The following is a 26,981-nucleotide window of genomic DNA, read 5'->3' on the forward strand; positions in this document are numbered from 1 at the left end:
GCCAAGCTATCTGCAAGAAGCCCCCGCAAAGTCCCAGTGTTGAAAAAAAGACGCGCTGAAGAGGTTACAATTTGCTGAAGAGCACATTGACTGGCCTAAAGAGAAATGGCGCAACATTTTGTGGACTGATCAAAGTAAGATTGTTCTTTTTGGGTCTAGTGGCCAGAGACAGTTTGTCAGACGACCCCCAAACACTGAATTCAAGCCACAGTACACTGTAAAGACAGTGAAGCATGGTTGCGCAAGCATCATGATATGGGGATGTTTCTCACACTACGGTGTTGGGCCTGTTTATCGCATACCAGGGATCATGGATCAGTTTGAATACATCAGAATACTTGAAGAGGTCATGCTGCCTTATGCTGAAGAGGAAATGCCCTTGAAATGGGTGTTCCAACAAGACAACGACCCCAAACACACCAGTAAACGTGCAACATCTTGGTTCCAGACCAACAAGATTGACGTTATGGAGTGGCCAGCCCAATCCCCGGATCTTAATCCAATAGAAAACTTGTGGGGTGACATCAAAAATAGTTTCTGAGGCAAATCCAAGAAATAGAGAAGAACTGTGGAATGTAGTCCAATCATCCTGGGCTGGAATGCCTGTTCACAGGTGCCAGAAGTTGGTTGACTCCATGCAACACAGATGTACAGCAGTTCTCAGAAACAGTGATTATACAACTAAATATTAAGTGATTCAAAGGAAAGCAAAATCTTCAAACATTTTTCAGTTTATATAGTGAATGTTTGAGTTTGTAAAGAAGAATACAAACACTACTATTTTTTGAACAGTCTAATATTCACTTTTCTTCAATTTTTTTTTAGAGGAACAACACAAATTTGATATTTTTCTTCATGACTTCATGTTTTGATTTGAAATAGAATGTGCAGTGTTCCCAATGTATTTGTGTGTATGGAAATAAAAGCCACTAGAAGGATTTTGCGCTTTATTCACTTTTTTCAACACACTATTATCTTGAACACAACTGTGTGTGTGTGTGTGTGTGTGTATATATATATATATATATAGTGTGGTGTACCTAAATTTAAAAATGCACTTGGCCGAAAACCTGTATCTGTGCTTTTTTTTTCCATTATGGCTGAAAGGGGTGGTTTCAGCCACCGAAATTTCGGTGCATCCCTAGTATATTTATGTGTGTTTATGTATATATACAGTATCTCACAGAAGGGAGTACACCCCTCACATTTTTGTAAATATTTTATATCTTTTCATGGGCACACTGAAGAAATGACACTTTGCTACAATGTAAAGTAGTGCGTGTACAGCTTGTTTAACAGTGTACATTTGCTGTCCCCTCAAAATAACTCGACACACAGGCATTAATGTCTAAACCGCTGGCAACAAAAGTGAGTACACCCCTAAGTGAAAATGTCCAAATTGGGCCCAATTAGCCATTTTCCCTCACCATGTCATGTGACTCAATGTTACAAGGTCTCAGGTGTTAATGGGGAGCAGGTGTGTTAAATTTGGTGTTTTCGCTCTCACTCTCTCATACTAGTCACTGGAAGTTCAACATGGCACCTCATGGCAAAGAACTCTGTGAGGATCTGAAATAAAGAATTTTTGCTCTGTATAAAGATGGTCTAGGCTAGCGGACTAAGGACATGGATTACTGGAACCATGTCCTGTGGTCTGATGAGACCAAGATAAACCTATTTGGTTCAGATGGTGTCAAGCGTGTGTGGCGGCAACCAGCTGAGGAGTAGAAGTGTGGCTTTCCTACAGTCAAGCATGGTTGTGGGAATGTCATGGTCTGGGGCTGCATGAGTGCTACCAGCACTGGGGAGCTACAGTTCGAGGGAACCATGAATGCCAACATGTACTGTGACATACTGAAGAAGAGCATGATCCCCTTACTTCGGAGACTGGGCCGCAGGGCAGTATTCCAACATAACGACCCCAAACACATCTCCAAGACGACCACTGCCTTACTAAAGAAGCTGAGTGTGAAGACGATGGACTGGCCAAGCATGTCTGCAGACCAAAAACCTACTGAGCATCTGTGGGGCATCCTCAAACAGAAGGTGGAGGATAGCAAGGTCTCTTGGAGTGGAAGACGACTCCATTGACAACTTGTGAAGCTCTGGTGAACTCCATGTCCAAGAGGGTTAAGGCAGTGCTGGAATATAATGGTGGCCACACAAAATATTGACACTTTGGGCCTAATTTGGACATTTTCACTTAGGGGTATACTCACTTTTGTTGCCAGCAGTTTAGACATTAATGGCTGTGTGTTGCGTTATTTTGAGGGGACAGAAAATTTACACTGTTATACAAGTTGTATACTCACTGCTTTACATTTACAAAGTGTCATTTCTTCAGTGTTGTCACATGAAAAGATAAAATATTTACAAAAATGTACTCACTTCTCAATACTTAGGCATGCAGACTGCTTCTACAAACATTTGTGAAAGAATGGGTCTCTCTCAGGAGCTCACTGAATTCAAACGTGGTACTGTGATGAGTTGCCACCTGTGCCTAAAGTCCATCCATAAATTTCCTTGCTTTTAAATTTTCCATGGTCAGGTGGTAGTGGTATTATAACAAAGCGAAAGCAACTGGGAACAACAGCAACTCAGCCACAAAGTGGTAGGCCACGTAAAAGGACAGCAGGGTCAGTGCATGCCAAAGCCGCCACTGAACTCTAGAGCAGTGAATACGTGTTCTCTGGAATGAGGAGTCACACTTCTCTATCTAACAATTCGATGGACGTGTCCTGGGTTTGGAGGTTGCCAGGAGAACGGTACTTACCTGACTGCATTGTGCCAAGTGTAAAGTTTGGTGGAGGGGGATTATGGTGTGGGGCTGTTTTTTCGTGATTGGGCTTGGCCCCTTAGTTTCAGTGAAGGTAACACCTTAAGGCGTCAGCATACCAAGTCATTTTGGACATTTTAATGCTCCCAACTTTACTTTGTGGGAACAGTTTTTGGGAATGGCCCCTTCCTGTTCCGACATGGCTGCACACTAGTGCACAAAGCAAGGTCCATAAAGACATGATGAGCGAGTTTGCGGTGGAAGTACATGACTGGCCTGCACAGTATCCTGACCTCAGCTCGATAGAACACCTTTGGGATTAATTAGAGCAGAGACTGCAAGCACATTATTTTAGTTTTTGATGTTTACTCCCCCCAAAAAAAGATTTCAGTTTGTTTTTCAATTGAGTTTAGTTTACAGTGCATCCAGAAAGTATTCACAGCACTTAACTTTGGCCACAGTATGTGTTACAGCCTTATTCCAACATGGATTAAGTTCATTTTTTTTCCTCAACTTTCTACAAAACAATACCCCATAATGACAACATGAAAGAAGTTTCTTTTGAAATCTTGGCAGTTTATTAAAAAGAAAAAAAAAAACACATGTACATAAGTATTCACAGCCTTTGCTATGACGCTCAAAATTGAGCTCTGGTGCATCCTGTCCCCACTGATAATCCTTGAGATGTTTCCACAACTTGATTGGAGTCCACCTGTGGGAAATTCAGTTGATTGGACATGATTAGGAAAGGCATAAATCTGTCTATGTAAGGTCCCACAGTTAACCGTGCATGTCAGAGCACAAACCAAGCCATGAAGTCCAAGGAATTGTCTGTAGACCTCCAAGACAGGATTGTATCAAGGCACAAATCTTGGAAAGGGTACAGAAAATGAATGCATCATTGAAGGTTCCAATGAGCACCGTGGCCTCCATCATCCATAAATGGAAGAAGTTTGGAACCACCAGGGATCTTCCTAGAGTGGGTCGCCCGGCCAAAATGAGCAATTGAGGGAGAAGGGCCTTAGCCTGGGAGGCAACCGAGCACCCAATGGTCACTGTGAAAGAGCTCCAGCGGTTCTCTGTGGGGAAAGGAAAACCTTCCAGAAGAACAACCATCTCTGCAGCACTCCACCAATCAGGGTTGTATGGTAGAGTGGGCAGACGGAAGCCACTCCTTCGTAAAAGGCAAATGGCAGCCCGTCTAGAGTTTGCCAAAAGTCACCTGAGGGACTCTCAGACCATGAGAAACAAAACTCTGGTCTGATGAAACACATATTCAGCTCTTTGGCCTGAATGCCAAGCATCATGTCTGGAGGAAACCAGGCACCACTCACCACCTGGCCAATACCATCCCTACAGTGAAGCATGGTGGTGGCAGCATCATGCTGTGGGGATGTTTTTCAGTGGTAGGAACTGGGAGACTAGTCAGGATCAAAGGAAAAATGAATGCAGCAATGTACAGAGACATCCTTGATGAAAACCTGTTCCAGAGCGCTCTGGACCTTAGACTGGGGTGACAGTTCATCTTTCAATAGAACAAGGACCCTAAGCACACAGCCCACATAACAAAGGAGTGGATACGGGCCAACTCCATGAATGTCCTGGAGTGGCCCAGTCAGAGCACAGACTTGAACCCAATTGAACATTTCTGGAGAGATCTGAACATGGCTGTGCACCGATGCTCCCCATCCAACCTGATGGAGCTTGAGAGGTATTGCAAAGAAGAATGGGGGAAATTGCCCGAAAATAAGTGTGCCAAGCTTATAGCATCATACTCAAAATGACTTGAAGCTGTAATTGGTGCTAAAGGTGCTTCAACAAAGTATTGAGCAAAGGCTGCAAATACTTATGTACATATTTTGTTTTTGGTTTTTATTTTTAATAAATTGCAAAGGTTTCAAAACAAACTTCTTTCACGTTGTCATTATGGGGTATTGTTTGTAGAATGTTGAGGAAAAAAATTAATCCATTTTGGAATAAGGCTTTAACCTAACAAAATGTGGCAAAAGTGAAGCGCTGTGAATACTTTCTGGATGCACTCTATAGGTCACATTAAAGGTGGAAAAGGTTCTGAAATTATTTATCTTTCTAATTTTTTTTTTAACATCACAGAAACCTGACATTTTAACAGGCATGTGTAGACTTTTTATATCCACTGTATGTATATGCACTCTTGCTGAGTGGATTTGGTGCACTTTGTGTATTAATCATTTGCTTTAAGTCAGATGTTTGATATGTTTCATTGATTTCATTGCACATTTTTGGAGCTCTTTGTTTAATTTTGGGCACATAAACATTTGATATGTGTTGTGATTGTACAGACTAGTGATAGCAGCTCTTTTGATGTTTTTATAGTACACTGGTGGGATTTTAGTAGTGTTGGGATTATTTTATTTTCACCTAGATCAGATGTCTTACACCCATGAGTTTAGCTGTATTTGTTCAAAGCCATATTGACTAGTGGGGTACACTGGATTGGCGCAAGGCCTAAATTTGAAAAGGCATCAAAGTCTTTACCAAGTAAATGCAGGCTGGATAGTTTAGAGTCCAGGTGAAAATAAATCTACATAGCAGACCACATATATTCACAAAAGACTGATGATGTCAAGCAAATTTGATTTGCTTTTATGAGGAAGTAAGTAGAAACTTAGACAAAGAAGTGGCTGTGAATATTGTATACTTGTAATTTGCAAAACCGTTTAACACAGTTCACTGCTATACTGCAAGGTAAAGGCTACAGGCTTAGAAAATTGTTTGTAAAAGGATAGAAAATTGGCTAAAAGACTGTATTCAGAGAGTAGTTATTATTGACTCATACCCTTGAATGGTCTACGGTTATTAGTGGTGCGTGGCAGGGTTAACTTAACAATACGTTTGTTTATAATTTTATATATATATATATATATATATATATATATATATATATATATATATATATATATATATATATATATATATATTTTTTTTTTTTTTTTTTTTTTTTTTTTTTTTTCCCTTGAATGACACAGCTCTGCTTTTAGATCACTTGCTTGGTATATTGTCATCTGCATTAAACTAGCCAGTTTCTGCTTGTGGACATAATACCATAATACACAGCTGAGAATTATTATTATTATACAGTATTTATATAGCGCCAAAGGGTATGCTCAGCGCTGTACAGTGAATAACTCTGTTGTTAGCCAAGTGTGTAGGGGGCAGGACATTGAATTTTTCTGTTGGAAATCCTAAAATGCTTTGTTTTTTTTCTTCTTAAACAAGTTACTGGTGGGGGTGACAGACAAATAATATAAATTCTGGCAGTACCCTCAGTTGTAGCCATCGATCGCATGTAGTTGTTTGCTCCAGCCAGTTTCTGCAGTGATGGCCACCTTTCCCAACGGGCGGCTTGTGGAGTTTTTAAATCAAGGAGGGAACATATGGCTGGCCAAACTGCTGGTTTGTGGTAGTGTCTCCCTTATAGGCCTGCAGCACCTTGACTCTGAATGGTGGTGGTCTGCAGATCCATGGCAAATTCTGTGGCTGCTGGCAGTTGTTACAATCCAATCCCCAGTTCTTTCTATTTATTGCACTAGGAGTAAAATTGGTGTGTGTATGGAGGCTGCAGACCACCACTGGAGTTCCCACTGGAGTTTAGGATCACTTTAGTTTTGGGGCCTTTACCTTTTTAAGACACAGTTGTTTGGCAGTTTGTGTTGCTAAGTGGTTCTCTGGTGTAGGTTACTGCTGTGGGCTATTTTGATGGGCTGGCTGCTTTTGGAATGCTTACTCCTTTAAGACATGCCTGTCTGAAAGCAGAGAGAGCTGCACAAGAATGCCAGCATTTGATCTGTATGTTTGTCTTCTGCAAGAGCCATAGCATTCATCTTTGTTAAGGTCTTCTTCTTTGAGTTGAACAGGAAACACTTGATGGAGGAAGGGGGCAGACCCACAGTCCTCACTTGCATCCATGTGGCTGCCTTATGTGTGGGGTCAGCACATCAGTCTTACTGCAATCATCCTTGTTCCCAGGCTTCAAAGTGAACATTGCAAGCTTAAAGGAGTGACACCATCTATAATCCGTTTGGAGTAGCTGCTAGTTTAAAGGGGAGATGCTAATTTCACTCCTCTGCTGACTGGGTGGTTGGGTATCGGGACCATGGGCCTTAGGACTGAGTATACCCTTGCTGGAGCTGAATTTTGTACTGCTATGGCTCAGTGGCATTGGAATGTAGCATATTAGGAAGGGGGGGAGGTTTGGGGAGGTACTACAGGAGAGGTACTGTATCTGCAAGGGGCTGAGGGGCAAACATTTTGCAACACAGGGTGTGCACTCTTGGGGAGTGATGATGAACACTGAACCATGCTACAAGAGAGGTAATTTCAGCGCTAATTAGGTCAGTTAGGAGCAGGCTTAAAATCATGGATTCCCCTGCTCAAGTGTGGATAGCTGTTGGGACCCACAGACCAAAGTGCCCTACAAATTTTTTTCCATACCTCACCTATTTTGATTACTTTCCAACACACGGTTGACAGTGATCCAAATCCAAAAAATGTTTTCATTGGAAGCTTTCTGATGCAGCAAAGTGATCACTCATCCTTTACTTTAAACCTATAAACAGCACTGTTGGTTTTTCATTATAGATGCAGTGATCTAGCCTATAAGGTCTACCCTTGTAGGTGGAAGCGGTATTTTGCGTTGTATGAATGCCTGTGCGTTTGCCCTCATTTACTTTAATTTTTTTTTTTTTAGTAGCCTGTGCCCTGGCCTTTCTTCAGCATGGAGTGAAACAGCCACTAGCCTTAGGTCCAAATAATGGTCAGGCTTCTGCATTAGCTTTGTTCCAGTGTCCCCCTCATCGATTTCACTTGTCTACACTTTAATTCAAGGCTTTACTCATAATGCCCATCTTCCTGTAAGGTCACCGTTGTCAACATGGGCCCTATATCCAGTATTGTTGGTTTTGCAAAAAACACTGAGAACATCAGAAAGATCCTGCTACTGTCATTTTCCCAAAATGCTGCTCTTCTAACAGCTAGTACTTTGGCATGCAGAAAGTTAGACCTGACGACATTGTTGCTTCATAGGGATAAAGTTATTTTGCCTCTAAGACTCCCTTTTTTTTAAAGTAGTGTGAGCCACCTGAATTAGGACATTGTGCTTCCATCCCTCTGTCTCGAAGACGTTCACCCTAAGGAAGTGGTCCTACACTTCTTGAATGTATTTAAGACATGCGGTGTTGTAACTGAATGCCATGACTGGGTGTTCTTTGTTGTAGAGAGCCCATGTTGCAGCATCGACTGATATGAACTCGTGCTGGATTTGGCAAACTATTATAAAAGCATATGTCATGAAACACTGAGAACCACTGTTTCCAGCCACGTGTGTAAATACATTTGCATTTGTGTTATTTGTACTGCTATGCAATGGTGCCATGAGTTGTTTACAGCTGGGAAGGGGGTTTCGGCCACCAGCAGGGGCTGCCCCAATCTGTCCTTTGTTTTTTAGTGCACCTAGTGGCACTATTTCAGTGCTGACATAGTGATCAAATGATCAAGAACCATTCTGATTGCTTCCCGTTCGTGAGTGGACACCCCAGTCATCAGTGACAGTCAGGATGGTTAAATAAAAGCGAAGCCTTTTCACTGCATATACTGCACACCTATGTGCTGCAATCCTTTTTACATACAAAACACTCTGAGTACTGCAGGCCAGTTTCATAGGGCTGCTTTGGCCAGTTTAAGATTTAAACGAGTTGTTTTCAGATTTTAACCCTTCCCTATGCTATCCAAAAGGCTATACGTACATTTTAAATGGTAGAAGTTTGTTATGAACACGTTTATTAACTTAATCGTACAGGACACAGGCTAGATATTCATAGATCCTGGGTTATATGCTATTACGTTAAGGTGATTGGACACTTGCAAAACTTTGGGACATTTTCCCCTTAGGCGCACAGCTATAACCCTACCCCACTCCATGAGACCGCAGTTTTTTGGTAGTGTTCCATGGTTGATAGACCTCTGCTTCCTTAGAGAAAAGTTTCTATGCTTAACTAGTTCTTATTTAACTCTTCAGTGATTTTTACTACATCAGTAGAAGCAGTGCATCTGGATTGATGCAAACTTGGGAACCATAGCCAGTTCCTGCACTGTGGGTACAACTTGCAATGTTAATTTGGGCACTGGATCCTGCTTGGTTACTTGCCTCGTAACTTAGTGCAATGCATGTAGTTAGCCACAGGGTGCTGGTATGCCCACCACGACGGGTAAGGCTTGAACACTGACATGCAAAGCTGTCCATCATACTGCCCCAAACTACATCACCGACCTTATATCCAAATACCACCCAACACGCACTCTCCGCTCCTCACAAGACCTCCTTCTCTCTAGTTCCCTGGTCTCCTCCTCCCATGCCCGCCTCCAGGACTTGTCCAGGGCGTCGCCCATCCTCTGGAACTCCCTACCCCAATCCATCAGACTATCACCTACTCTCCTCTCCTTTAGGCGTAACCTTAAAACCCATCTCTTCAAGGAAGCCTACCCCACCCCCTGCTAATTGCCGACCTCCTCCACTCTTCCTTCCACTCCATCCCCCACAGCCATTTTCCCCTTACCAATATCCCCTCCCTCCTAGATTGTAAGCTCGAAAGAGCAGGGCCCTCGAACCCCTCGTGTATCACATTGTATTATTTTGTACTGTCGCATGTACTGTCTCCCATTGTAATGTACAGCGCTGAGCGAACTGTTGGCGCTATATAAATACTGTATTATAATAATAACCCATACTTGGGTCAATAACATGCAACAGTAAGACTGGTTCCTCCTGTTATTGCACTGGTATTAAGTCTCACAGTCAGACCTCAAGATCAAAAGGCATTCCTCTGTGAGATTCTCTGTGGGTAGTCCTAGACCTCCTGATTGCCTCATTCTAAGCTGGTGCCTTTGGTCAGTTCCACTCAAGGCCCCACCAGTACAGCATTCTTCAGTCTTCTATATTAGAAATGGGAACCTCAGACTGCTCCATCCCCTTCTTCATAATATATCCTGGCCCCCGGGTTCAACGAGTCTGTTTGTGGAGAGACAAACACCGTTCCATGTCGGTTTCTACCTATCCCCGCCTCCACGCACACTAACAGGTCCCAGCCCTGCTCATTGCAGTCTTCCTAATGGAGAAATGAGTCTGGTGGCCGCACATCTGAAAAAAATCACCTTTATTGAGTTTTTATCCAAATACACTTTGTGGCCAGGATCAAGAATCCTCTAGCACTGCCATCCGATATTCTGGTAATTCTGTGGACTCAGTTTAAGTCTGTTTATGCCTTCTCTTCAGTATTGAATCTTCCTGCTCCACATGATAGAGGAAGAGAAGAAATCGGTGATTCCTATTGCACCAAGCTGGATCAGAAGAACCCAGTACACAACATACTTACACTCCCCATGTTTGATCTTATGTGTCTAGACTTAGAACAGGTATATGCATAAATTTTATATAGAAGGTTAAATAGATACTCCTTGTCTTGTTTATGGCCAAACTGCTCTCTTCACCATAAGCAAGTACACTATGAATATTTAGGACCTTTCCAAATCTAATCAGACAAACTTGAATTTTACAGTGCTGGATTTGCAAATAACCTGCTCTGAAACTCCCCCTGACTCTCCACTTATTTATGCAAACTCAGGTTAACCCAACATAACAAAGGGTAGGTAATTACCTCATGCCTAAACTAACATAGTAAGGAGTCCTTGGCCATCCTTTTGGTCAGTAACATGAATATACACCATATATATATATATATATATATATATATATATATATATATATATATATATATATCTCATACAGGTACCTTGTATTCTGCCTTTTCTACAGTCAGACCTTGACCAAACTTAGCTCTAAATAAATACTCTTAAGGGACCATTTTCAGCCTTGTCCGTTGCATCCTAAAATCCTGTGGCTTCTCTCTCTTTTTATTCAAGATGCATCTTGGATCACACCTCCATCTCCATCACAGCACCATGTGCTTCCTGGGATCTCAGTCTGGTTCTCTCTGCACAAGGAAAGTCATAGGTGCATGGAACCTGCAGGCCAATAATCCATGGAGACTCTTAATGAATCCAGTCGTAGAACCCAATTATGAAAAAGGGGATGGAGCAGTCTAGATACCAGGGAAGACTGTGGTAGAGTGAAGCAGACTCTAATATAAAAGAGACAAAAGGAGAAACACAGCACCTCTAAATGTAGACTGTAGTGCAAGTTGCTTGAGAAATGTATACTTGAGAAAAGAGCGCACTGGTCTACTCTGGACCCTGCACATGCTCAGAAACGCGTCACGCTTTGAGGACATTAGACACTGACTCCACTGCTTGGAACTACACAGCGGGCCATTACATCGGAGGAAGTCTCGGTTGTCTCATCCGCCCTGACTGACTCCCACCGTCCCACTATCCCACCATCCCACAACAGCATACCAACTTGGCGATGAGGCGGACTGATCATCCACATCATTGATGAGCCTGTATTTTGTCACTCATATGTGAGTTGCCTACCTACGTTTAATTGTTAAACTTGCACTCCAATCTACACTTAGAGGCGCTGTGTTTCTCCCCTTTGTTCTCTCTTCCCTGCAGAAACTAGCCTATGAACCCATTAGGGAAATCCCCTTGGGTGATCTCTCATGCAAATTTGCCTTCTTGATGACTATTATGTCTGTCAGACGTCTTTTGGAGTTAGTGGCCCTCTTTTTTTTAAGGAGCCCTTCCTAATCTTTCAGAGGGACAAAATTGTCTTATTCCCAAAATCCTCCCTCTTCCTAAGGTAGTATCAACCTTCCAACTTAATAAAGACATTGCCCTGCTTTCCTTGGGCCCTGCTCCCAAGCTTCCCAAGGAACTTGCTCTCCATTGTTTAGATGTAGTCAGGACTATCACAGTCTGTGAAAGCCCCAGCCTCTACAAAAATTCAAAGTCCTGCTAACAAGGACTCAAAAAGGATCCGCTTAGTCCGCTAATGTCAGGTCGATAAGACTTATTGTAAGAGACTATACTCTAAAAGTCCTCCAGTAAGTTTATGTGCTCTCTCCTTCTTATAAGCGGGGGTTTTCCGGTCATTCCACCATCAGGCATTTGTTATTGCAAGGCCGCTACCTTATCTTCAGTTCACACATTCTACCAGGTGGATGACCAGGCCTCTGCAGATGCAGCTTTTGGCCTGAAGGTTCTTTGAGTGGCACTTTTTTCATATTTTTGTTGGGTCCGATAGCACGGTCCTGTTTTCCTTTCTGTTGCCCACCTTTCTGATTCATTGCTTGGGAATGTTCTATAGTCTATGAATACCTAGCCTATGTCCTTTACTTTGCAATTAAGTGAAAATGAATTTTGACTTGCCTATAAATTCTTTATCTTGGAGCACAGGACACAGGCCAACTTCCCACTGTTCCTTTGTTACTTTGCATTACATTTCTCAAAAAGTGGGTAGGGTTATGGGCGTACATCCAATGGGAGTGTGTCCAAAAGGTTTGCCAGGGTCCAAACTAAAGATGTGCACGGTGGAAAAAATTTGTTTAGTTTCGGTTTTATTCTTTTAACTAATTTCATTTTGTTAGAATTATGATAGAATGATTAGTTTTCGGAACGATTCGTTATTTTGGGAGAGTATTTGTCATTCCGAATTGATTCATATTTTCTGAAGTTCTGTTATTCTTTTGTTATTTTGGAAGATTGGCTATATTTGTTTTAATGTTATTAATTAATATGCAATCATTCATTACGTTTTTAAGTTGAATTTCCCCATTCGCTGAGCAAACTGTTGGCACTATATAAATCCTGTATAATAATAATTCTCAATTGACTATGTTGGGCAACGCACATACAAATTAAATGAATGGTCTCTTAAATTCAACCACAATGCAAAAAGAATCAGTTCGGATCATTTGTCAAGTTACTTTATTTTGGACGATTCAAACATTAACAAAAGGCCAAAACTATTGCATCATGTCATCTGAATGACACTAATGCAGGGCTTGACAAATTTGCTTTGAATCTAGGAGCCAGCTAAAAGAGAAGCCAGGTGGAGGGGCAGCATGACATGAGGGGACCAGCCTCACAGGAGAGGGGCAGCAGGATGAGGGGGACAGGAGGAAGGCAGCAGTGTAGGAGGGGGGCAGTGTCACAGGAAGGGAGGCAGCAAGATCAGAGGGAATTGTCATGGGAGGGGGAAATGTGACAGCAGGGGGGCAGTAGGATAGGTGGGGGGCGTCACAGGAAGGGGGCAGCATCACAGGTGGGAAGAATTGTCACAGGAGGGGACAGCAAGGCAGGTGGGGAGCAGCTTCATGAAAGGGACACTGTCACAGGTGGGGGCAGTGGGACAGATGGGGGGTATTGTCACAGATGGGGAGTAGCGAGACAGGTGAGGTACAGCAGGACAGACAGGTGGGGTGCAGCGAGACAAGTGGGGATAGCAGGACAGGTGGAGGTAACGGGACAGCTCTCACCTGTCCAGCAGTGGCTCCTTCAGATGTCTACCTGATTGTCAGTTGGGGGGGGGGGGGGGTCGGCGCCGTGCTGGAGTTGGGGCTGTGCGCGATCATGTGCAGCATTGATGGGCTCTGTGATGTGGACGGGGTGGTCAGTGCAGGAGGCTGCATCCTCTGCTCCATGGTCGGGGGGGGGGGGGGGGGTGTGCGGTGTTCTCCAGGGGGCTGGCTTTCCTGGAGCTGTGCAACTCTGTGTTCCACCTGTGCAAGGGAAGGGATGGGGGAGACTCCAGGGGTTCCGGAATGCTGGGTTCCACTCCGTGGGGTGGGGGAGAGGTGCCAGCTAAGGACGTGGGGTGGGGGACAACATTGCAGTGTGGGCTGATGGAGAACCTGGTGCTTAGGAATTATCAAGCCCTGCATTAATGAATACGAATTAATTCATAGTTTTCGTTATTACTATTATGACTCAGAGATTCATCATGCAAATTTCGGCCAAATTTTGATTCATAACAGAACTAATCACACATGTCTAGTCCAAACACCTGAAGGTAGCAGCCCATAACCCAGAGTCTTTGAATATCCATCCTTGGTCCTGTACTGTATTCCAAAATACAGAATTTGTAGGTAAGTCTTTTTTTTTTTTTACACACTTATTTTTGGTGCCAATATTACCACACTTAGAGCCAAGAATTAATACACTGTTATGGCATTTGTTATTTACAGGCTCTAGAAGATCGTCCAAGTTTTCTTCAAGTAGATCAGGGAGACAGTAGCAGTCCCTCATTTAATCCTTCAGACACTTCACTCATGTCTTCATCTTCTCCCATCGATGAAATAGAAGAAAAGAAATCCAGCTTCTTAAAGCGACGGCAGTAAGAAAATGTGTTTTATAATATTAAGTGTATGTATTGTCAAAATGTAAAATCACATTGTCAATTCTTCATTGAATTTCCATTATTTCTAGCTTACTCTTAATCTAATTTATAATTAAATTTGTACACATACTCTTTGAAGATCCCCATGCATTTTCTTCCTTGAATTTAACTACGTGTATTCACTATACCCTGTGTCATACGTTTCACAGAGCCTGCCTTCTGAACTAAAAAGGTGCTGAGAGTTTTAGGAGGCAGAGTCTGTAAAGGAATCACTGTTTGCAGATACCAAGATACCAAGGGATATGTAGCCCTTACAAAGTGAAATAAACAGCAAATGAGAATCTGCAATGCATGCAGGGAATCCAGGAAATTATGGAAAAAGATGACCATCAAATAGGCAACAAGCATAACATGAAAGGAGATTTTCAGGCAAACTGTTTACTTGTTTGTATTGTTATTACAATCCTGGCAAAAATGAAATGTGTGCTGTGACTATAGAACACATCTAATTAGTATTTACTTTTTTAGTATGCACTTTTTTTTTCTTTTTAGTAGTGTATGCTTTTGTGAATTATTAGCATTTTATCTAATTATCTAGTTATATATAAACTGTAATTTTATAGTCCTGAACATAATGAGGCTGATTTACTTAAATGTTCACAAAATAAATATTCAGAATCCATTATGCAATCATGTGCAGATGAAAAAAAGTACACAGGGTTTTCTCTTACTTTCATTGAAGGACACAGCCAGATAATCTTGACCATAGGGTTACAGCACCACTTTAAGGAGTGGGACACTAGGCAGAAAAATAACAGAGCACTGCCCATGGGAAGTCCATAGTATCGCTCGCACCCCCATCCCCACTCCCCACTACTGTGAAAGGCGACTGTTCAGGGAGAGGTAGCGGTTTCTTTCTAACTTGTGCCTGGGTCACTTCCTCCCCTTCCTGAAGCTCATCTGGGGTGGGAGCTCTCTGGTGAGTTTGTTCTATCTGGGGGGTGCACAGATTCTCCACTTGATTCCCTTGGAAGCACTTTCTGCGGTCCTGGAGACTTTAGTCTCCTCATTCCATCTCCACAGAGGAGGACTCTGAAGCAGAGGTCATTATGACTGGTTTCAGCACTGGCAGCCTCGGACAGTGAGGATGAATTTTTTGACATGACTATTGCACAAGAGAAAGCTCTGGTGTCTGTCCTGATCTCCTTTGTGAAGAAAACCCCTAAAATAGGAGATTCCTGAGAAAATCCAAGGAGGCAGATGTTCCTTTTGGTATTCATAAACCAGCATGTTACCTAGGTTTTTCCATATCCTGCCTATTTTGAAAAATTTATTAACAGGGAATGAGAATGCCCAAAATGGCTATTCATGATACCTAAACAGATTTCAGTTCAGTATCCTTTTGAGAAGGCTTTTTTTAAATAGTGGACTTCACACCCAGCTGTGAATTCAGCAATCTCCAGGCTAAATAAGGCTACTATGATTCCAGCGGAGGAATCAGTCATTTAAAGACCAGGTCGACAGGAGGGCTGAAGTGATCGAACGTTCATGTTTGTGGTTGCCAGTTTGTCCCATTGTGGTCACAGCACTAGTGTCCCAAACGCTCACAGAATGGGCAGAACGTCTGCATCAGGGCTTGGGTAAGGAACAGGCATTCCCGATCTAGTGGACCAGCTAGTTATCAGACAAATTGGTCCAGGGCCTTATGTACGTGTGTGATGCATCACTGGATACGGCCCCCTTTCTCTCAAAACTTTCTGTCTTGGTGGTGGTCTTAAGCCATGTCCTCTGTCTTAAATGTTGAACAGTGAAGGTTTGCTCCTACGTGCTCACATAAGGTAGAGGGCCGGCTTCACTGGTTCATAGATCTTTGGGATTCTCATCTCTCTAGCAAATGGGTTTAACTGATTATGGTGTCCGTTTGTGAACCAGCGGTAATAGATCGCTGCTCAGTTCTCTGGCATTCTCGGAGAGCACAGTTCTCCTGTGAATGCAGTTTATGAAGCAGTTCTCCGAACGAAGGGAGAACGGTCTCCAAACGCTGGATAACGGTCTACAAACTCTGAAAAACGGCTCATTTTACTATAATCTCTCGAGATTACAGTAAAAGATCAGTTTACTAAGCAGACGTAAATTATCTCTGCTTAGTTTTCGGTCCCTCTGATTCTCCAGCTCTGAGCTGGAGAATCTGGAGGGAGAACACAGATCTCCAGAGAAGGGCTGACATGATCTCCTGAGTGTCATAAACTGTGAATGACCAGAGAATAGCTGAGATCCGTTGAATCGCAGCTATTCTCTGTGTCATAAAAGGACACCTATGCTGGGCTACAAGATGGAGTTTATTTCCTATCCACTAAAATGCATTATTTTCTTCCAACCTCTGGCTTTTGCCATCTCAACTACACGATGATCTCTGCTTAGCAGTCAAAGGCTTGCTTCATCAGGACAATGAGAGGTCTTGGGAGGTTCAGGGATTTTTACTCCAATCTGTTTATAGTGCCAAGAAAGGAAGGGGTTCGACCTATTCTGGACCATCCAAAATGTTGCAGAGACAGTGGGGCAGGGGTGTCAAACTGGCGGCCCTCCAGCTGTTGCAAAACTCACAAGTCCCATCATGCCTCCGCCTTTGGGAGTCATGCTTGTACCTGTCAGTCTTGCAATGCCTCATGGGACTTGTAGTTTAGCAACAGCTGGATAGCCGCCAGTTTAACATCCGTGCAGTTGGGGATCTCCATGGTGGCCTACCTGGGCGATCTTTTTTCTTTTTGGACAATTTGGCAATCACTTTTCACATTCTGCAAGAATTTGGCTTGATCCTGAATATCAACAAGTCCTTTCTGGTTCCAACCAGTTGGTTGAAGTACTTGAGTCTGTTTCTGGACTCCACTCAGGATAAGTGTGTCTATATCAGCAGTGAAGCTTCGGAAGCTCAGAATTTTGATGGTCGTTGTCCCGCAAAATGGTCTTCTCTGCGATTTTGGCCTGCAGGTCTTGGGTCTCATGGTTTCCTTCTTCAAGGCAATCCTGTATGTGCAATTCCACACTTGAGTTTTGCAGAAGAAAATCCTGACCAAATGGGACAAGTCCAAATCATCATTGGACAGACAGATAAGCATGGGACAGTCAGTCAAGTCCTGCCTTCACTGGTGGCTTCGGTCTCTGTTTCTACTACCGTCGTGGTCACATAGTTAGTCTGGCTGAAAAAAAGACAAAAGTCCATCCAGTTAATCCATAAAAAAAAAAAAAGTTGTAATCCTATACCCACGGTTGATCCAGATAAAGTCAAAAATCCTTCCTGATTCCCCGAGAGGCAATTGGATATTCCCTGTGTCAACTTTGCCTATAAATGTTAGTATCCAGTTATATTCTGTGTATCCAAGAAAGAATCCAGGCCTTTTTTAAAGCAATCCACTAGCAGGCCAGAACCAACTCTTGAGGGAATCTATTCCACATTATCACAGCTCTCACTGTGAAGAAACCTTTACTTGTTTGGAGATTACATTTCTTTTCTTCCAGACGTAAAGAGTGCCCCCTTGTCCTCTGTGATGACCTCAGGGTGAATAGCTCTACACCAAGTTCACTATATGAACCACTGATGTATTTATACATGTTGATCATATCCTCCTTTAATCTCCTCTTCTCAAGAGAGAATACATTCAGTTCCTCTAATCTTTCCTCATAGCTGAGCTCCTCCATGCCTCTTATCAGTTTGGTTGCCCTTCTCTATACTTACTCCAGTTCCCCAATGTTATTTTTGTGAATTGTACAGGGGTAAAATGATATCTCTCTCTCTGGAGTCTATACCTCTTTTAATACAAGAGAGTGTTTTGCTTGCTTTTTAAAACCGCAGCTTGGCATTGCATGCCATTATTAAGCTTGTGATCTATCAGAACTCCCAGATCCTTCTCCACCATTGATTCCCCAGTTGTACTCCCCCTAGTATGTATGATGCATGCATATTCTTAGCCCCCAAGTGCATAACCTTACATTTATCACCATTAAACCTCATTTGCCACACAGTTGCCCAATTAAACAGTGCATTGAGGTCGGCTTGTAAATTGAAGACATTCTGGAAGGACGTTATTCCACTGTACAGCTTAGTGTCATCTGCAAAGAGTGAAATGGTATTTTTAATCCCAGACCCTATATCGTTTATAACTATATTAAAAAGTAAGGGTCCCAAAAATAAACCTTGGGGTACACCACTGATGACCCTAGACCAGTGGTGGGCAACCTTTTTTTTTCAACTGAGCCAAATCTCGCCAAAACCACAATTGAAATTTATTTTGAGAGCCACATTTTTAAAACTGAAAATACATAGGATGGTACACTGTTTTTAGTTTCAATAAGTTTTTATAGTAATTCATCCCCCATAGTAATTCATCCCCCATATAGTAATTCATCCCCCATATAGTAATTCATCCCCCATATAGTAATTCATCCTCCATATAGTAATTCATCCTCCATATAGTAATTCATCCCCCATATAGTAATTCATCCCCCATATAGTAATTCATCCCCCATATAGTAATTCATCCCCCATATAGTAATTCATCCCCCATATAGTAATTCATCCCCCATATAGTAATTCATCCCCCATATAGTAATTCATCCCCCATAGTAATTCATCCCCCATATAGTAATTCATCCCCCATAGTAATTCATCCTCCATATAGTAATTCATCCCCATAGTTATTCATCCCCCATATAGTAATTCATCCCCCATATAGTAATTCATCCCCCATATAGTAATTCATCCCCCATATTAATTCATCCTCCATATAGTAATTCATCCCCCATATAGTAATTCATCCCCCATATAGTAATTCATCCCCCATATAGTAATTCATCCCCCATATAGTAATTCACCCCCCCTATAGTAATACATCCCCCATATAGTAATTCATCCCCCATATAGTAATTCATCCCCCATATAGTAATTCATCCCCCATATAGTAATTCATCCCCCATATAGTAATTCATCCCCCATATAGTAATTCATCCCCCATAGTAATTCATCCCCCATAGTAATTCATTCCCCATATTAAGTCCCCAAGTCCCCCCTGTGTCAATTCACTTACCTTTGCTCTGCGCGTTCCTCTCGCCGTTTTCCCGCGCCGTTCCGGTCTTCAGGGCGGACTGTGAGAGGAGCCTAGCTCCCCTCACGCTCGTCACGCTGCCCCGCCTACACACATCCTGACAGCCACATCCGCGGGCCGGATTAAAAGGTCCTGACTTTTGGGGCAGCCGCCCGAGAGGAGGGAGGGGAGCGGGCGCCCGGCACACAGAAGAGCCGCATTAGCGTGTGTAAAGAGCCGCATGTGGCTCGCGAGCCGCAGCTTGCCGACCACTGCCCTAGACCATTCAGAGTATGAATCATTAACCACTACTCTTTGAATACGATCTTTTAGCCAATTTTCCAGCAATTTACATACAGATTTTTCCAATCCCGTAGACTTTACCTTACACATTAGCCTATGTGTGGGGAATGGTGTCAAACGCTTTTGCAAAATCCAAGTGTCCACCGCCACCCCTCTGTCCAAGGTTTTGCTCACCTCCTCATGAAAAGAAATCAGATTTGTTTGACAAACGTTGTATTTCTTGAATCCATGCTGTCTGTTGCTTAACCCCTTCACGCCAGCGCCTCCCGGCCCTTTAAGGGTTTCAGAAGGCGGGGATTAGGGTCATGTGACCGCTGTGACACGCCGTCATTGCGATCACGTGATCGGGAAAGGTCCCGATCGAAAGAGGAGATTGGGACCTTTCTGTGAGTACCGGACATGTGTGCTGGGAGCGCTCAAAGCACATATGTTCTTTTTTAATAGAACGCAAATGTGCGACCGCTCGGCTTCTAAGCCCAGATGCCGGGAGGTCACACATTTTGTGTTCGGTCGGCGTGAAGAGGTTAAAATATTTTGTTCCAGCAAGAACTCATCTATGTAGTCTTTTATTAAAAATAGATATAAAAAGTGCAGCGCTGCACTTTTTATATCTATTTTTATATCTATTCTTATTCTGACTGGGTTTTAGGATATCATACGTTGGTGCAATTGCTGCTGAATTTAATCATTTTATAGTCATATTGATTAACTTTTGAGCGCTCGCTTTATGCACTTTTATTATTGGTCTTTTATTAAACGCTCCAGTATCTGACCAACTATAGAAGTTAAACTAACAGGTCTATAATTACTTGGTAAAGATTTTGACCCCTTTTTAAATATTGGCACCACATAGGCCTTAAGCCAATCCAGTGGTACTATGCCAGTCATTAGAGTCCCTAAAATTAGAAACCATGGCTTTGAAATGACAGAGCTCAATTCTTTAACCATTAGCCGCCCGGCCAATGGCCGTTTGGCGGCTTCAAATGTGTCTCTGCACTCCGGGTGCACGCCATTTGGCGTGCTCCCGCACACGCGCAGTTTGCGCTAATGCAGAGCGGCGCAGCAGTGCGATCTGTCACCGGCCATGCACCTCGGACACGGCCGATGACAGATCCGAGTACCGACTCCTGTTGCTGGTACCATGTGACCTGCTGTGACCAATCACAGCAGGTCACATGACAGTTGTATACAATGGATGGCTTCATTCATGATGCCATCCATTGTATACTAGTGCCTAGCTGTGAATGGTCACAGCTAATCACATGCACATCTCATGTGATTAGCTGTGACCAAATCACAGCTAAGCACAAAAAGAAAAAAAAAAAAAGCTGAATGAATCGATTTCATTCAAGTAAATGCTTGCTTATAGCAAAAAAAAAAAAAATACTGATCACTTCCCCAAAGTAGTACAATGTTACTATGGTAACATTGTACTACTTTGGTTATAGTAAAATATGAAAAAAAATCTTAAAAAAAATAAAAAAAATGTAATAAAAAATTAAATATAATAATATATATATATATATATATATATATATATATATATATATATATATATTTATTTTTCATACTGTCACCAGTCAGTGTCCCTGTTCACCGCCATGCCAGTTATATGATGACGCTGTACTTTTTTTTTTAATTTAAATATTTATTAGTTTTTCATATTACAAAAATTCCATAAAAAGAGACACAATACATATAAATAATCAATACATTTCTACTTTGCCCCTTCTAATTACCTCTTTTCTTTCCCTCCCCTCCCAACCCATTTCGACCCCCCTTCCCCCTCCATCCCCACTGCAAGATCTCCAATCTCTCAAGGCCCAATGACTTTAAATAACTTCCTAGTTTAAAATTTTCTATATTTCTCTTTCAATCCTGATTTTTCCCATTTTCCCCATCGCGAATAGTATGTTTCCAACCTGTCTTTCTGCATATAGTAGGTTTTTTCCATTCTACTAATCTGGTTTACCCTATTGATCCAATCCTCCTCCATCGGCACCTCTGTCTTTCTCCAGAACTTGGGTATCAACCCTTTTGCAGCACTTAGGTAGTACCATACACCTGAGTCTTTATATTTATTTACTGTTGTCACAACATTATGTAGGAGACACATGGTTGGGATGATGACGCTGTACTGCACTGGTGACAGTATGTAAAAAAAAAAAAAATAGTGAAAATAATTTTTTTAATTTTTTCATTTTCCGAAAAATTATGACAAAAAAAATACAACTTCAAAAAACTCGCCATGCCTCTTATGAAGTACGTTGGACTGTCTACTCTGCAAAAAGGGGTCATTTGGGGGTTTTCTGTACTATTCTGACATTCTTGGACCTCAAGAAATTAGATTGGCTGTCAGTACTTCAGGATTGATCAATATTCAGATGTATACGATAGTTTGTGAACTCTATAACTTTCCTACAAACTAAAAAATACATCCTAATTTGGGTTATTTTCACCAAAGACATGTAGCAGAATACATCTCGGCCTAAATTTATGAAGAACAATTATTTATTTGTAAACTTTTATAACAGAAACAAAGAAAAATGTGTTTTTTTTTCAAAATTTTTGGTCTTTTTTGTTAATTTAGCAAAAAATAAAAACCCCAGCGGTGATTAAATACCACCAAAAGAAAGCTCTAGTTGTGTGAAGAAAATGATAAAATTTTAGTTTGGGTACAGTGTTGTATGACCGCGCAATTGTCATTCAAAGTGTGAGAACGCTGAAACCTGAAAAATGGCCTGGGCAGGAAGGTGTAAAATTGCACGGTATTGAAACGGTTAAGGACCCGTAGGTGTATGCCATCTGGTCCAGGTGCTTTATTCAGCTTTATACTGTCTAAATATTTTTGGATCATATCAATCGTGAGCCAATGTGGATCATCTGGAGCTGTGTCAATACCATGCCCATTATGGAAAAGAGCTCCACCAAGCTCCTTTGTATACACAGAGCTGAAGAAGGTATTAAATAAATTTGCCTAAGGAATGCAGAAGGTGCAGTGCTTATGTTGTGAGTCAGTGCATGATCATAAATGATAAATGTACCATAAACCTATATATTTGGGCGACATGAATAAAATGAAATAAATATGGCAGCAATACTCAAAAGCGTCACAGTGAGGCGCTCTGATCAGCGTTACAATAATATGAATGTAGAAAATATATCTAATGTTCACTTAACAGCAAACTGTATTGTAACAAATATGGTAAGAATCATGTGACACTGAAAAGTCAGTGTTAAAGTGGTGATAAATTAGTGACTGCCGTGAAATGCAAAACATATGACAAAAAAATCTTAAATAATAATGTAAAAATAATAAAAGTCCAGTAAGGTAAATCCGTGAGTAATAAGTTACTTCCAGTGATGGTGAATCCGTGAAAAAATTCCTTTATATGCACTCACCAGAAGCGCATATAAAATGCGCATATACAGCTAAAACCCCGCTTTCCTCCCCAGGTAGGTCAGGCTGTACACCAGTCAGACAAAGGACCGTGAGAGCCTCGATGCATTTTTAATCGAGTTTCCCAAATTATATTGAAGGACCTCTGCAGATGCAGAATGAACAAGCGCCTTCCGACTATCCAATCAAACTCATGGGCGGTTGAAGAGCAGGTAAATAGACCATGAGCTTGACATTTCATCTCCTGGAATCTGTCGTCAGCCTCACTGAACCTCCCTCCCTTGATCCTGCCAGTCGCATTCTTTTAAAGGATGATAGCGTTCCTTCATTTTTATATTTAATAAAAACTCTTTTCTTATTATAGCTTTTTTAACTTTTGTCCCTAAGCCACATAGGTTTTATTTTTAGCCTTTTAAACTTGTTGCCCATGAGAATATATTTTGCAGTGTGTTCACATACAGTCTTTTTGAAGAACTCCCATTTCTGTGTTGTGTTCATCAATGCCAATATTCCCTCCCAGTCTAATTCTTGGAGAGCAGCTCTCAGCCCTGGAGAATTAGCTCTCCTAAAATTGAGCGTTTTTATTTTTCCTGTATGTGCTCGCTGTTTACAGCTAACAATAAATGAAATCCTACTATGGTCACTGCTACCCAGATGTTCTTTTATATTGACATTCGTAATAAGCTCTGCATGGTTTGAGATTACCAGGTCCAGGAGAGCATCATTCCTAGTAGGGGCCTCTGAACTGTACCATAAAATTGTCCTGTAATAGGTTTAAAAATATTTGCCATTTAACTGTTCCTGCAGTACCATTACTCCAGTCAATTTCTGGGTAGTTAAAATCCCCCATTATTATCCCTGTCCCAGGCCTTTTGTTCTGTGCAAGGAGTGGAGTCTCCACCTCCTCATTAACACTGGGAGGCCTATAACAAACTCCAATGATTACCTTTGTATTTTCATCCCAATGGGCAATTCTACCCATAATACTTCAGCCATAATACTTCATCACGACGAATGCCAGCCTGTCCAACTGGAAGGAAGTGATTAGGTCAGATGTTGGCTCAGGGCCTCTGGACAAAGGGTGAATCTCCGTTACCTATGTAATCCCTGCAACTACGTGTGATCAAGTTTTGTCTGTCTCGGTGGGCAGATCATCTTCGAGAGTGGCCAGTCAGGATCCAGTCAGACAGCACCACTGCAGTGGCCTAGGTCAATCACCAGGGAGGAACAAAGAGTTCAGTGGCTTTGCTGAAACTCTTATCACATTCTTTGTTGGGTGGAACTTTGTGTTCCTCCTTTTTTCTGTGGTTTACATTCCAAGCATGGAAAACTAGTAGACGGACTACCTCAGCCATCAAATGTTTGACCAAGGAGAAGGGGGTCCTTACATCCTGTGGTTTTCTGCCAGAAATGCCTGTGGTGGAGCACAACGGACGTGGATCTCCTGGTGTCTTGTCTCAATGTGAAGGTGCCAAAGTTTGTTGCAAGGAGGGGGGATCCTTGGCCTAATAAGACGCATGCCCTGGGTGCATCAATACAGTCTTAATGTATGCCTTTTTGCCTCTAAAGCTTTTCCCACATATGTTACAAAGGATAGAGGCCAAGGGGGATTCCAGTCTTTCTGGTAGCTCAAATTAGCCTTGTCAACTCTGGTACGCTGACATGGTGCAACTCTGCGAGAGGGCCTTCTTTCCCAAGGACCGATCTTCCATGTGCCTGAATGACTTGTGAGGAGTCCTAGACATCTTATTGGTGCCAGGTACTTCGTTATCAGGGAAATATTTCCCCCTGATCCAGATTCTGGATCTCCAAGTGGTACAGTTGTTCCTTCAACGTTGTTTACCTCAGCTGAAGGGCTATTTGATCAGGGTTCAGTCTAACAATGCAATAGTACCAGTGTACATAAATTGTTACCACAGCAAGAAAGGTAAAAATGATTCAAGCAATAGTAGAACTCCACATTCCAGCAATTTTTGAATACCTGTTGTCCTTGCCTTGAATGGCAGACAACTCCTGGACCCAAGATATATTTTAGGACCTGTGTCAGTGGTGTGAGATGCTAAAACCAGTGGATATAATGGTAAGATCAGTACAGTTTGATCTGTGCTTAATCTCCTTTAAAACTCCTGCCTTGTCTACTCAGCTGCTTCCAGATGGATGGCAATCCAGTGGTCCTTATAGCTCTGATCTGGTCCAGGCGGATGTGGTACTCTGACCTGATCAAGCTTCTGGCAGACACCCCTTAGGCTTTTCCAGGTTGGCCGGATTGCCTACATCAAGGTCTTGTCTACCACCCTTCTTCACAGTTGATAGCCCAGGCTTCTTCCTAAGGTAATCAAACAAAAATGCAGCACATCAATACAATTAAAAAGTACATTAGGTGCTTGTAAACCAATATCTAAAATCATCACCACAGTACATCAGTCATGACTAATGTGTAAAAAAACTGTGAATACATAGTGATAATCTCATTCACTGTGAAAATAACAAAAAATATAAACCTGATGCAAGATAATCTACTGCTAAAAAGTGCGTAGCTATAGTGACCAGAAATCACTGTGTCGTTGATTAAAGTGCAAAAAGTCCACTTCAACTTGTGCTCCTAAAGTTAAAAATACGAAAAGGTTCTCTAACTCTAATATGTGTGTATATTCTTCAGCGCCCTGTGCTTCACATATACCACACATTTCACTCCATATCCGTGCACATACTGCAGATGTGTCTCTCAGGTGACCCCCAACTTCCTAAACACTCACCAAATGCCACAGACCCTTTATTTTGTATGTCAGGGTATGCTCTTATTACTCCCAGAAGAGATGTAAGCAATCACATCCTCCTCCTCTGTTGTCAGGTGCAACATGGGGATAGTATTTTTGAACGGTCTCCAGTTGTGTTTCCTTCCTATCCTCTTCCTTGATGTCTGCTCTTGATTGTGGTCGAATCAGATTGGTAGAAAAATTAGGCCGCACACTAGCTGTGTTAGATCATGGCCCTCTGAAATCTGGATTAGACAGATTATACACCTGGTTTAGTTGATGATCATTTTTATCCCTTTTTGGCTTTTTTTTTTCTTGAACTATGCAACTTGTTCTTGAACTATGTAACTACCTGTATGAGAGGAGTTATATAGCGGAGGACTTCCTGTTTGGTCTGCCAGTGTCTATTCACCTATAGTTTGTGCATAACCCAAATAGTAATAATACTAACACTTATAGATAAAATCAATCCAGGGAATATCTGATTGCCTCTTGGGGGATCAGGAAGGATTTTTTCCCCCTGCAGGAACAAATTGGATCATTCTTTGCTGGGTTTTTTTTTTTTTGCCTTCCTCTGGATCAACTGTGGGTATAGGATTATAACTTTTTTTGGTTGAACTGGATGGACCTTTGTCTTTTTTTCAGCCAGACTAACTATGTAACTGTAACTTGCAGTGACATGCTAGATCAGTGTGTTAAGTTTTGCTTTAAATTGATGATATCTTTGATCCTAAAGTAGTCAGTAACAATGTTTCGAGATACTTAGGATTTCTCCAAATTTCAGTCTATATTCCTCATTGCAGAATAGAGTAAATGTAACCCTTAATGAGTGTAAAAAGTAGAGGTAAGGAAATATTGGGGATCAAGTTACACTGGTGAATATAAGGGTCACATTATCCCCTAAATAAAATAATTTTCCTACTTCGTTAGCATCCACATCAGTAGTCAGCAGTGTGTGTTCATTGCCACATGCTCAATACAGTGGGGCAAAAAAGTATTTAGTCAGCCACCAATTGTGCAAGTTCTCCCACTTAAAAAGATGAGAGGCCTGTAATTGGCATCATAGGTAGACCTCAGCTATGAGAGACAAAATGAGAAAAATTCTTTAAGAGGCTCCTCTGTCCTGCACTCATTACCTGTATCAATGGCACCTGTTTGAGATTGTGGACAGGTGTCTTTTATACTGATAACAAGTTCAAACAGTCACACTCCAAACTCCACTATGGTGAAGACCAAAGAGCTGTCAAAGGACACCAAACAAAATTGTAGACCTGCACCAGGCTGGGAAGACTGAATCTGCAATAGGCAAGCAGCTTGGTGTGAACAAATCAACTGT

The 26,981-nt window shown here is 41.9% G+C and overlaps 1 protein-coding gene across 4 annotated transcripts in view; it reads left to right on the plus strand.

The window, feature by feature from the left end:
- Positions 1–26,981, plus strand: part of LOC149444794 (triple functional domain protein) — a 455,657-nt gene that overhangs the window by 331,083 nt on the left and 97,593 nt on the right. For all 4 annotated transcript variants that reach the window (XM_089654527.1, XM_089654524.1, XM_089654525.1 and 1 more), the window contains exon 38: positions 13,957–14,105. In XM_089654527.1, the coding sequence (XP_089510653.1) occupies positions 13,957–14,105 (149 nt within the window). The remainder of the gene's footprint in view (positions 1–13,956; positions 14,106–26,981) is intronic.

Source organism: Staurois parvus, unplaced genomic scaffold (assembly GCF_062004578.1).
Source record: "Staurois parvus isolate SC_StPar_1 unplaced genomic scaffold, SC_StPar_1.0 ptg000772l, whole genome shotgun sequence".
In the NCBI taxonomy this organism is placed as follows: domain Eukaryota; kingdom Metazoa; phylum Chordata; class Amphibia; order Anura; family Ranidae; genus Staurois; species Staurois parvus.